Below are 13,577 nucleotides of genomic sequence, written 5' to 3'. Positions count from 1 at the left end.
TAATGTTTTGTTGCTTGAAAAATGAATAAACCAGTGCCCTCCTTCATAGGGGTTTTTGCAAAACCAGATGAGAGCAGAGCACATTGGTGATCCTTCTGTTCTACCTGATCTTTGTGCAAGTCATCAAAAACAACTTATTGTTCTACGAAAAAATCATCATCAGATCAGGTATACTTTCTTAAATTTAAAAAGAAGATATTTTCAGAAGTATTTCAGTTATTATTAAAATATACCTATACAGTAGCACTGCTAACATCTAGGCACCCAAAATATTTCATTCTATGTATGTTATTTTTATTGTTATTGTTACGTTTCTCTACTTCTCTTTTTCCACTAAGACACAGTGGTCCCGTTTCATGTAATACACTATTTACTCAGCACTCATTTAGGACATGAATTCTTTCCTACCCAACATGCTCTTAAAGATGGACTATGCACTTATTAAAAAATCCAATTCACTTAAAATTTTCATAAGCTGTTTACAAATTTTTATGTTCTCATTTTAGGGAAAATCGCAATTTATGTGCTCGAGCAAAAGACGAATTATCAACAAATTTGCATACAAGATTAAGGTACTGTTTTATCCAGTAGTCAGTTGTGATATGTTTCTTGAATAGTGAGTTTAGCCAATGCTGAAAAACTGCTGTCCTTATTAAGAAGTTGGCAATTATTTTGAATCTAGATGGGTGACGCGGTTAGAAAAATTAATATTTGATTGCGACTCAAAGTTATTAGCGTATCATACAAGTTTAAAAAGAATAAAGAAAAGGTAAAATTTGTTTTCGTTTGCTAAAAAAAAAGGGAACTCGCAATTGACTTCTTATATATTATACATTTCCATGTTTGATAAACCAAAGAAATTTGGTTACTTTTTTATGGCTTCTTGTCAGACAGTTTTTTTAAAATGAGAACAGTGACCCACATGTGTAAAACTTAAATTCTTTTTTGACAAAAATTAATACCTAAATTGTTTGTCTATAACTTTTATTCTGTATTTATATAGGCTGGATATTTTTGAACAAGTCTATGAAGCACCGAAGATGTATGTTTTGGCTGTTTTGGAAGTTCTAAGAAGAAAAAATTTCTCTTTACAATTTACGGAGGTTTGTGCAATACATTCAATGATTTGACTTAAAATGATCGCAGAATGTAACCAGTAACCTTAGCCTGTAAAAAATCCATTAAAATCAATAAAAATCTATGTTAGTGCTTTTTTGACCAGTAATATTTTGTGCATTCTTGAGACGAAATCACCCCACTGTCAGGGAAAACAGATATAACAATGTAAGAGTTGGTGTTGCTATTGTCCTGTATAAAGATGATTTCTTAAACGATGGGGATTTCTTTGGCTCTTCTGTAAAATCTTTTATAAAAATCTTCTACGCAGCATTTCAGTAACCATTTTATCATGGATTTTTGAATAGCTATGATATCATTGACTTTGAATTAATTTTTGCATTTTCTTTGGCATTATAGTGGACCAAAACTGTTTCTGAAAGTTCCATTGTTGCTCGGACAGAAGAATTAAGCAAACGAGACAACTTTAAACAAGTTTTTGGTAGGAAAAAGTTTGTACTCCATTAGAAATACGCAAATGTTTATTATTTTATTTTATTTATTAACTTTTTTTATAGGTAACCACTTTGTTAAGAATTTGTTCCCTGGTCTTGACGAGTGGCCTCAACCTTTTGCTGTAAGTTTTTATGTTTAAATATAATAACAAGCTAAGTCTGTAACTGGCAAAGCGGATGTGTTTATTCCCTTTCATGCAGCGGGAAAAAGTATGTCTGAATAGCTCATTGAAGAAAATTAGACAGGACATCAATATGTTAAGGATACATTACCACTGAAAAAAAATGTTTTTTTTTTATTGTAGATGGTACTTGTGATGTCCTCATTATTGTTGCCGGCTTAACATCTAATTTCCATACTAGCAGGGTTTAGAAAGGGTAAATTAATGACCTTCCAATCGGATGTTCTAAATTCAAATTCTTTTGCATCAATTCTTTCCTTATTACCTCATGCCAAGTATTTTTGGTCTACATCTGGACTTTGTCTAAGGAACTTGCTATTTTATTGAATACACCATCCGAGAAAAATCAACTAAACCAAAACACTCTCCCATAAATGCAATAGAAGTTCTTTCAAAATTCTTATTTTTGTTTTCCCTTATACTTTGTTTTCTTTAATCATAACCAAGAAAAAGTCATAAAATATATTTTTTAATTTTTAACTTTGTTATAATACATTTACGACGGAGATCAAGAAAGATCAAGCAGTGTATCTCTCATGTTCGGAATTTGCGTGCTATTCGCGTGAAAAAATATAAAAAAGTTTCGATATTTATTTGCACTCTATTTTTTAAGTAATTTATAGCGACAACATACAAAGAACATAACATGTGAATAAAGGTGCAGCAAAAGACATAATTCTTATTGCATAATAGTAACGCTATTCGCATTGATGCGAACTTAGCTTTAGTTCAATATGAATAATGAAATTATTATCCTTTGTAAAGCCATTGCATCGCACTTATAACTTTAAGGCTGATTAACCTAAAAACAGATGGATATAACTGACCAGAACTCCTGCTTGGAAACTAGGTGTTACCTTGGACCAAAATCGCTCAAATTTCCCAAACCTAGGTCAATACACTTACTTCAAAATTCACAATGTTATCCAAAAACATTTAGACCTTATTCGGTTATCACAGCCAGTGTTAACAGTATCTCAGGTCATATCTTCAGCTCCCTATTAATTCTCCTTTTTAAGTTATTAGCATTTGAAGATTGAGAAAATTTCCTGAAAATGGTCATTTTCGCATATCTTATAGAAAAGGAGAAATTTACAGGACTTCACTGATATCATCACAATCTTTAAAATCTTTAGTATTTTCAATGTTCGTCTCCCTAGCCAAATTTGTAAAATTTTGTACATCACTTTAGTTGTCCAGTTGTTTGCAATGTTTTTTGTGGAAGGTCTGTGATTGAATTTTTTCTTGTTCTTTGTTAAGGAGGAGCAACCAACGCCATGCGATGTAGATCTACCAGATGTGACTGTGGAGGATATTAAAATGTTGCAACATCATGTACCAGACCTAATGTCGGAATTAAGTTTGTCTGATTCATTGGAAACAAGTATTATGGTTCGTAATTGTTTATCTCAAAGTAACTTAACAAAACTCATTGACCCTAAACAAAACAAATCATTGGAAGAGACATTACAGTTTCGTGAGCAAGCTTTGGTTGAAAATGATCAACTAACAATGAGTGTGCTGAAGCGTGAAATGTCATCACATCCAGTGGAGCAGTTTCCATTGCTGGAGAATGTCAACTATGAAACAGAATCTCCCAGTGATAATGCAGATGATGAGAATACTGCAGATGAATCTGAATTTGAGCCAGCGTCACTCCGGTCGCTATCAGAAGATAAGAAACTGATTACTTCAAGTGACAGTGACATGCTATTCCATTCCGCAGAATTGGATTTCTCTCGGTCTAATGATGATTTATCTCCTGTGTCTGGGAAATCTAGTTCATCCCCGATAGCTATAAAGGGATGTGTCAGGAAAATCTCACGAGAAAGCCAATGCCGCAGTTTAAGTCCCAAAACACTGCACCCACCAAAGGAGAATGTTTTCTCATTACCTAACATACATCAAGGTAGTATGACTAACTTGACATACTTTACACAAGATATGGCTAGTTCTATCAACAGTAGCAGGTCCTTATCTGATGCTATCAAATCTACAGAAGTTGCAAGAAATGTGTCCAATTCAGCAGAGCTTCTTAAGCATATGAAGTGTAATGTCAAGCAGCTAAATTGTCAACTGTCTGTGATAAAGGAGGAAGTCAAGGGAGTAAACCAGTCATGGTTTGAAGAATTTACTAGCATCAAAAGAGATGTTTTGTCTATGGTAATGGGGAAGGTACAGGCTTACTTAGATGTGTGTGTGCAGTTGGCGCAAGTAAACACAGAGTTAGATGCTGTTGTGAAGGGGAAACAGGTATTATGTTCAGAACACGATTCTCTTAAATTGAAATACGATACTGTTAAAGAAGAGTTAAAATATACCAAAGTTATTCATGAAGCAGAGAAAAAAGCTTCTAAAAATATTCATGAGGAACTAACTAAACAGTGTAAAGATTTGAGAGATGAATGTGAGTCTTTAAAAAGGACAGTGGGAAACTTACAGGAATCTGTTGAAAAAAACTCTAACGTTTATAAAGAGCATAACATTTTGCAAACAAATTTAGACAGTGTTAAATTTGAGCTAGAAGAAAAAGAGAAGGAAATTAAGACTTTAAAAGGTGTCAATGATGACATATTGCAGGAGTTAAATAAAAAGACAGCTACATATAATGAAATTGTTGTTAAACTTGAAAATGAACAACGTAAGTGCACTTTGATGAAGTTAGATGTAGATCAAATTACTATCGAACGAAATGCGTTAAAAACTGAATTGGACAGAGTGAATGAATCCACCCAAAAATCAATTGATGAACATCTAGAGCATGTGTCTACTGTTAATGTACAAATTAAAAACTTGCGTAAAGTACTAGCTGAAAAAGAAGCAGAACTTGGGCAAACATTACAAATGAAGGACTCGTTGGAAACACAAAAACAAACAAACTTTAACGCTGTGTTCAATAAGATCAAAAAGGAGAAGGACAATCAAATCAAAGATTTAGAATTAAAGTTACTTAGTTTAAAAAATGATAATCAAACGTTAAAACATAGAAATGAAAATTTAATACTTGAAATCAACATGCATAAGGAAGCGTACACACAACTCGAGAGTGACTTGAAAAAAGTCAATGATTTAAATGCAAACTTACAGGAAAAATTAACAACATCAATAAATGAAAATCGATTGAGTGTTGAGAAGACAGAGAAAGAGAGACTTGCATTAGAAAATAATGTTAAAGAACTACATGTAAATATTAAGGAGTTGAAGAAAGAGAAGTTAAGGGTTATGCAGGAATTAAAAACACAATACGATAATGAGTTAGAGAAAGAGAAAGCTTCCTTGCTTGTAGCTTTTGAACTTCAAAAATCTGCTTTAGAGGAATGTGGAAAATCGGATCATGATATCCGATCTTCAACTGTTTCCATAGAGTAAGTGTCAAAGAAGTTATTTCTGTTCGTTCTTTTATTTTTATAGTCAGTTTACGTCGAAATTCTTCATTGTCATTTCTCCTTGATATAAATGTTACATCTTTAATATTCAATCTACCTTTATGTTTTCTATTCGAAAAAGGATCATTAAAATTCTTGTAAAGAAATTCTTATAGAGTGTTTACTGCAACATTATTTATTTTTGTTTTCGCAGAGAAGGAATAGATGAACTGGAAATTGATAGACTTCAAGATAAAGTAAAAACATTGGAAGCAGAAAACGCAAGATTAAAAAGAGCTTCATTCGAAAGTAAGTCTGTGTCTTTTTTTTGATTTTTTTTTTTAAAAAAACACATTGATCTTGATTTTATGCTTGTGTTAAAGTTTTTCCAGTGTTGTGTCGTTAAACAACAGATGCCTTTTTTATAGTATTTGTCTCTATAAAAATAGCTGTCGTTTGTCTGTTTGTCTGTCTGTTACGGAAACACGAAATGCGATATATAAAGAAAGGACCCTGTGGATTCTCCACAGACTACCAACTAGTCTTTTATAATAATACAGTAACTGTGTGTGATTATCTGTAACAGGTAAAGTAGACCCGTTGTTCTCCTTCAAAAATAGCCATAGTAATATATCACAATTGCTAAACCTTCGCCTTTGTTCTCTCGTATGTATTTTTAATTGATAAATTTTATAACAAAATCACAGGTAGCTAATGAACTTTGTTTCTCTAAGCATGCATCTATTGTCTACTGTTGTCAATTGTATTTCTACTTGAATGAAATTGATTGATGAAAAAAGCAATGGTTGGCTTAGTTAATTTAGTTTCATTTTTCAGTATCTACAAGTTGATTTTTCCATGGAAAAGATAAGCATTATAAAGGTCAATTTATGTGTAAATATAAGATATGTATTAATGTACTGTTTATAATCGCTTTTATTAAATTTACTTTTAAGGTGCGTCAAGTAGCCCAAAAAGCCAGCGGGTAACAATTTTTTTAAATTTTTGTTTTTTCACTAATACAGTGGTAAAAAACCTGCTTGAAATTTACAGTAAGGGAAGGTGATGAGATTGATTTTTAACATGGAATGAAATTTCTTGCAGGTACAAAGAACTTCAGAATTATTTCCTGTAGAAAAATTGGCATTACGGAAGTAAGTGAATTTTTCATTTTTATTTAGCAAAGTAAATTTAGAACCGACCAAAGATGTGAAAAAAATCCATTTTCCAAACCCTTTCAAGAAAAAATATAAACTTAAACTATTAAAACAGATATTCATTCTGAAATCGTTCTAATTTGTTTTTTACTGATGTTTTTGTATAGTGTAAGTTCGTTCTTTTTTATCAGCTTTTACAAGGACAATATGATATTTATTATTCTTAATCTTTCTCACTATAAACCGAAATTTTGAGATGGTCCCTAAGATAATCAGAATGAAACGCGTCACCTTTTTAAATTGCTTTGTCAATCTCTGTGTATAGGTCTCCAATCACTTCATTCCCTTACAATACACGTGTCTGAGAATGTGCTTATTGTTATATACATGCGAAAAGCATGTAAAGCTATCTACATTCTGGACATTTTCTTAAAAAACCTGATTGTATTTTCAGGGTATTGTGTTCCACTTTTTGAATGATGCTATTTCGTCTACATTGGCAATGTAACATAGACAATACTTACAAGGAAGCAAAAGACTAAGATCATTCAAGTAAAACAACTATTACACATTTTTTTATGTGAATATTAAATGAATGCAACTGCAAATCATAGAAAAAGATTCCCGTACAAAATCTAATCGTTTTTATGTTGTTGTTTTTTTCACATGCTTAATTATGCTGTCTGTTTTTTGTGTGTTCACTTCTTTCTTCATGCAAAACCTTTGATTAATGAAGCATATAATTGGTATTAGTGGCTGTTAAAATTGATTAAATAAAAGCGAATTTAGCCTTGATAAGCCATTCGTCTTCGCGGGATGAGGAAATAAACTGTATGGGCTCCGATATAAAAAAAGAAGAAAAGAAATTCAATCATGGTGAAAACTGAATAACCTGAAAATAATCCCAATTGACCACCAATGTCTGCAAGAAGATTCACAATACCATAGACTTCTTCATCTTCCCAAACTTCAGTTTCCATAGTTTCATAGTAAAAAGTAACTTTTAAATAATCAATGTCTCCTTTTTGATCAGAAAATAGTTTATTGCTGTCCTTTTCTTCGTATTTAAGATTTAGGTATTTTTGCATGGAAATTTGTGTGCTATAAGAAATTTCGCTACACGGAGGAGTGCACTTAGTTATGCACTCAGCATTGGCAGTCGCAAAATTTATGTGAGGTTCGGTTGTGCACAATCGCTCCCTTTCGGACGTGCATGTTTTGTTTTCCGATACAGTTTTAGGCAAATAGTATTCAATACAACCACAATAATAAAGTTGTGTTTCCGCTAAACACAAATATTTGCAAAGTTCTTTGCTGTATTTTGTTAATACGTTTTGTGTGACTGGATTTTGTAGATTAGTCTTATGGTGCTTTTTGCAACTTTCATTTTTGAAAGGGTCCACACGTATTATGTTTCTCTTTTTTAACCCTACAAAATACGAGGATCCTGGTGACAAGCTGTGTCCTTGAGCATAAGGGGAGTACAGTTTTCCTTGATCTCCTATATAAAATCGAATGCCAGCGGCATCAGTGACATTGGGATTATACTGGGATTGATTGATAAAAAGAGTTAAACTCAATGCATTATCAGGACCCGAGCTGCTGACAGTTAAGATATCTTCTTCTGTACCATTTTGTGACAGACCAGAGTTAAACACATGGCAAGTGCCATATTTCCAATGCCAGAACTTGTGCCAAAATGCTCCAGCCTCATTTGATAAACACTCTTTAAATTTCCACCGACAAAATACAACCATTTCGTCCAAACTTGTACCATATTCAAACAACTCGTCTTTATCAAGAAGTACAAGTGCATCAATGGATGATTTGTACTTCTTCTTAAATTCAGTTTGTGTAAAAAATTCATCCTCTACTGTTAGGGATTCATTTACATAGTAATAATGTTCTGTGAAATTTCCATAATCATCGTATATTCTGTAGGAATATTGTGTACGATTTTGCACAACGATTTGAGTAGAGTTGGCTGACTTGCTATTTACTGTTTTATTATTTAGCAATGCCTCTAGACTCCCCAGTTTTTCCAATTTTATAGCATTTTCATTACAGAGGACAATAACAGGGAAATAAGTGGATGTTTCATCCTGAAGATAGATCTTTGTGCTTGTTGGTTTTCTTGAATACTGTTCCACTAGCGGTGTTATTTGGAAGTATAACCCTATATGACATGCGAGCAAGGTTAAAATCCAAAACACCTTTATTGGTATATTTTGTGTCAGTGTTATTTGACCAAATCCATGTGCTGTAGTATTCGACGCAAAATTTGCAAACAGTTGTTGGTAGTTTATTTCATCTTCATCATCTTCCGTTGTGTATGATAATTCAACTTTATTATTTTCTTTCCCTTCCATTTTCTTGTTCTCTTCTTTCATTGTGTAACAAATTTTGTGTTGGGCAAATCTTACGAAGTAAACTATTTGTTTCGTCTTCCCAATAGTGTTTCACTGTTTGAATGAGTTTCAATAGGTTAAATACTTGAATGCCTAAATGTTCGAAGTTGTATCTTTTTGACAGCAAAACAAATACAGATTATGTATCTAAGAATTTATGTGTATATTCAAAATAAAGAGAATGCATTTAAAGAGTGTGGAAGTACACATTTAATAATTCATTAAAAAAACTGCTATCCTATATGTAAGTGTTTTCAGGTATTTTGTCATGACGTTATTCTTCTAACTTTGTGTTTTTTTATGGATTTAGGCAACCATTAGATTTTAATAATTCATTAAAAACCTACAGTTCTGTGTATAAGAATTTTTAAGTATTTTCTCCTGATCTTATTCTTCTAACTTTGTTTTGTTTTGTTTTTTACGTATTTAAGCAACCAATAGATATAAAGTTCAGGTGTATCTCTTTGTTTATACATGTTCATTATGTTGGTATGAAAAACAAATATTTGGAGACATTCCTAATAAATTTTAATAACTGCTTACACACTCAATAGAATTGTTATTTATCTTTGTTCCTAAGATACAACTTTTTGAAACAAAATTATACTCAAGTTGTCAATTATTTAAAAGTTTAAAACTCTTTCAATACAAAAACAGTGACTGTTTTTTGACAGATTGCTGTATGGTAAAGAAAAATGGTCAAACATTATTACAATTGCCTATTTATTTTTTGATAGTTTTTTCATCATCTTGAAAATACTAATATATAGGATAGTAGTTTTTTTTGCCCTCTTTTATCAAGATCTTTGTCTCGCAAATCAACATTTTCCACCTAGCCGGCATTTTCCCCCTATTAATATGAATTTCCTAACCTGTCGCCTTTTTAATTTTCGCACCTTTCGCGCCTTAGCACCAGACTTTGCTCTCAACCAATCAAAAACCTCATACTTTTCACGTGCTTGGCTATCTTGGCATGAGATTACTAGCCCGTCCTACTTGACTTTTTTTCTTATACTTCTTTTTCTGCAGTTTTTCAGTGAGGGAAGAAAAAAAAGTTAGGTAGACCCTAATTTCAATTTTCGGCAGTTAATAGAAGCCAATTTTGAATTTTTAAATTTTCCTGTATAATTTCGTTATTCCTTATAATTATGTGAAGTTAAATGTCACTTTAAAAATGGTAGAGGTAAAAACAACAAAATCGCAAGCATTGATCAGAAAACGAACTGTCATCTAAAAAAGGTCGTTCAGCGCCTGAAATGAAATTTTATACCAAATGCAATGTTATTCACATGTTTATGAGCTTTGAGAGCAAGCATATGAATACACCGCAATATGATACGATTATACAGTTTTACCTCAAGAAGTACGCTTGTGTCGAGTTTTTCATTTTTTTAGCAATCTCCCCTGAATCTTTCTGTCTTCAAAACATTTCAACTGCGCTACTTTGTCAGCTGTGTTTGTTAAGCAATTTGTTTTTAACGCTGTGGACATGCTTTAAACGCATTTCTTTAAAGAAACTGTTACTGTTTTTTTCATGGTACATGTGAGCACAAGTCACAAATAAAGTAAAAAAAGGTTTGTGGAAAAAACCTGTTATTTCCCATAAGAAATTTTTCATTTCGGTTGTACACCACGTGCTGCTCAACCAGTTCGCGCTATGCAGGTTGTTTATAAACCTTTTCTATTTCAAAAAAAAAAAGAAAAAGGAAAAATAAGGCTTTGAAGTAAAGAATATCGAATAAAAATGAAAGAAATAATAATAAGCAGAATTATTTATAAAACGCTGCAGCGCTTTTAATGTGCGAAAATACACGGTTTTAGAGCTGCTAAAGTAGGACAAAATACGAAAGCAGCGATTACATTATCATATTTTGTCTGACAGATTTACCTAATTCAACAAAATTTGATAGTGTAAACAGAAAAAATGGAAGCCTTTTTGTCGTCAAATTTGTCAAGACAATGTGAAAAGTTGAGAAATTTCAACTCTTTACATTGTGTCTGAAGAGAATTAACCAACGAAGTAAAAGTTTCATTAAATATTAATGATTTGGAAATTCGTATGATTTCGAAATCACAAGAGAAAAGAAACATCTTTGATGAAATCAAAAAATGTCAAAAAAATGAATTTTTATTGAACTTTTAAAGTGGAGGAAGCTGTATGAAATGTAAAAAATCCTCTGTACAAAGACAGAGATGAGAAAGCAAAGACTATTATCCGAATTTGCGACAAATTAGAATCCAAATTGTTACTTTTTTCTTTTCAGTAAAACAGCTATTACGATTTTTAACAACAGCACGCCTTCTCATCTGATATAACTGTAAACGCAAGAATCTGATGTGAATAATTAATGAGAAAACTCTTCAAACAAAATTTTGCTTTTTCAGCTTTCATCGTTACTATCGTCACTGCTTCAAAACCCTTGAAAGCCTTCGGTCAGTCTGAAGACTTTAGTTTAAATTTTTAATTTTGATGATATTCTCCCAAATACACATAAAAAGGCCCGCATTATCAGGTTAAGGTTAAATCTAAAGTAACCGTTCTAATTTGTTTTTTACTGATGTTTTTTATATAATGTAAATTCGTTCTTTTTTATCAGCTTTTACAAGGAGAATATGATTTTTATCATTCTTAATCTTTCTGACGATAGATCGAAATTTTGAGATGGTCTCTACAGTATAAAACGCGTCACCTTTTTAAATTACTTTGTCAATGTCTGTGTATAGGTCTTCAATCACTTCATCCCATTACAGTACACGTGTCTAAGGATGTGCTAAGAATATTTCTAGCCTTCTCTTATTGTTCTAACAAAAAGCATGTAAAGCTATCTACATTCTGGACATTTTCTTAAAAAAATCTGATTGTATTTTTAGGGTATTGTGTTAGGGTAAGTGTCAGGTATTTATGTCATGACGTTATTCTTCTAACTTTGTGTTTTTTTATGGATTTAGGCAACCAATAGATTTTAACAATTCATTAAAAACCTACAGTTCTTTGTATAAGAATTTTTAAGTATTTTCTCCTGATCTTATTCTTCTAACTTTTTTTTGTTTTTTTTTTTTTTTTTTACGTATTTAAGCAACCAATAGATATAAAGTTCAGGTGTATCTCTTTGTTTATACATGTTCATTATGTTGGTATGAAAAACAAATATTTGGAGACATTCCTAATAAATTTTAATAACTGCTTACACACTCAATAGAATTATTATTTATCTTTGTTCCTAAGATACAACTTTTTGAAACAAAATTATACTCAAGTTGTCAATTATTTAAAAGTTTAAAACTCTTTCAATACAAAAACAGTGACTGTTTTTTGACAGATTGCTGTATGGTAAAGAAAAATGGTCAAACATTAATTACAATTGCCTATTTATTTTTTGATAGTTTTTTCATCATCTTGAAAATACTAATATATAGGATAGTAGTTTTTTTTGCCCTCTTTTATCAAGATCTTTGTCTCGCAAATCAACATTTTCCACCTAGCCGGCATTCCCCCCTCCCCCTATTAATATGAATTTCCCAACCTCTTAATACAAAATTTTGCTTTTTCAGTTTTCATTGTTACTATCGTCACTGTTTCAAAACCCCTCAAAACCTTCGCTCAGTCTGAAGACTTTGGTTTAAATTTTAATTTTGGTGATATTTTCCCAAATATATATAAAAAGGCCTGCATTATCAGGTTAAGGTTAAATCTGAAGTAACCGTTCTAATTTGTTTGTTTTTTTTTATATAGTGTAAATTCGTTCTTTTTTATCAGCTTTTACAAGGAGAATATGATTTTTAACATTCTTAATCTTTCTGACGATAGATCGAAATTTTGAGATGGTCTCTACAGTATAAAACGCGTCACCTTTTTAAATTACTTTGTCAATGTCTGTGTATAGGTCTTCAATCACTTCATCCCATTACAGTGCACGTGTCTAAGGATGTGCTTATTAAAAAAAAACCTGATTGTATTTTTAGGGTGTTCTGTTCCACTTTTTGAATTATGCTATTTCGTCTACATTGACAATGTAACGTAGACAATACTTACAAGGAAGCAAAAGACTAAGATCATTCAAGTAAAACAACTATTACACATTTTTTTATGTGAATATTAAATGACTGCAACTACAAATCATAGAAAAAGATTCCCGTACAAAATCTAATCGTTTTTATGGTTTTTTGCACTTGCTTAATTATACTGTGTGTTTTTTGTCTCTTCACTCCTCTCTTCATGCAGAACCTACCTTTGATTAATCAAACCAATAATTGGTATTAGTGGCTGTTAAGATTGATTAAGTAATTGCGAATTTAGCCTTGATAAGCTATTCGTCTTCGAGGGATGATGAAATAAACTGTATGGGCTCCGATATAAAAAAAGAAGAAAAGAAATTCAATCATGGTGAAAACTGAATAACCTGAAAATAATCCCAATTGACCACCAATGTCTGCAAGAAGATTCACAATACCATAAACCTCTTCATCTTCCCAAACTTCAGTTTCCATAGTTTCATAGTAGAAAGTAACTTTTAAATAATCAATGTCTCCTTTTTGAACAGAAAATAGTTTATCACTGTCCACTTCTTCGTATTTGAGGTTTGGGTATTTTTGCATGGAAATTTGTGTGCTGTAAAAAATTTCGTTACATGGCGGAGTGCACTTTGTTATGCACTCAGCATTGGCAATCATAAAATTTTCATGAGGCTTGGCTGTGCACAACCGCTGACTTTCGGACGTGCATGTTTCATTTTCCGATACAGTTTTAGGCAAATAATATTCAATACAACCACAATAATAAAGTTGTGTTTCCGCTAAACACAGGTATTTGCAAAGTTCTTTGCTGTATTTTGTTAATACATTTTGTGTGACTGGATTTTGTAAATTAGTTTTATGGTGCTTTTTGCAACTTTCA

At 31.8% G+C, this 13,577-nt stretch overlaps 1 protein-coding gene across 2 annotated transcripts in view; it reads left to right on the top strand.

The window, feature by feature from the left end:
- Nucleotides 1–13,577, top strand: part of LOC130630334 (RB1-inducible coiled-coil protein 1-like) — a 43,346-nt gene that overhangs the window by 13,095 nt on the left and 16,674 nt on the right. For both annotated transcript variants that reach the window (XM_057443799.1, XM_057443800.1), the window contains exons 12-21: nt 50–168; nt 507–572; nt 683–769; nt 1,004–1,103; nt 1,477–1,558; nt 1,635–1,693; nt 3,014–5,118; nt 5,333–5,427; nt 6,075–6,103; nt 6,223–6,272. In XM_057443799.1, the coding sequence (XP_057299782.1) occupies nt 50–168; nt 507–572; nt 683–769; nt 1,004–1,103; nt 1,477–1,558; nt 1,635–1,693; nt 3,014–5,118; nt 5,333–5,427; nt 6,075–6,103; nt 6,223–6,272 (2,792 nt within the window). The remainder of the gene's footprint in view (nt 1–49; nt 169–506; nt 573–682; nt 770–1,003; nt 1,104–1,476; nt 1,559–1,634; nt 1,694–3,013; nt 5,119–5,332; nt 5,428–6,074; nt 6,104–6,222; nt 6,273–13,577) is intronic.

Source organism: Hydractinia symbiolongicarpus, chromosome 2 (genome assembly GCF_029227915.1).
Source record: "Hydractinia symbiolongicarpus strain clone_291-10 chromosome 2, HSymV2.1, whole genome shotgun sequence".
Taxonomy (NCBI): Eukaryota; Metazoa; Cnidaria; class Hydrozoa; order Anthoathecata; family Hydractiniidae; genus Hydractinia; species Hydractinia symbiolongicarpus.
This window is presented reverse-complemented; position numbering and strand designations above follow the sequence as displayed.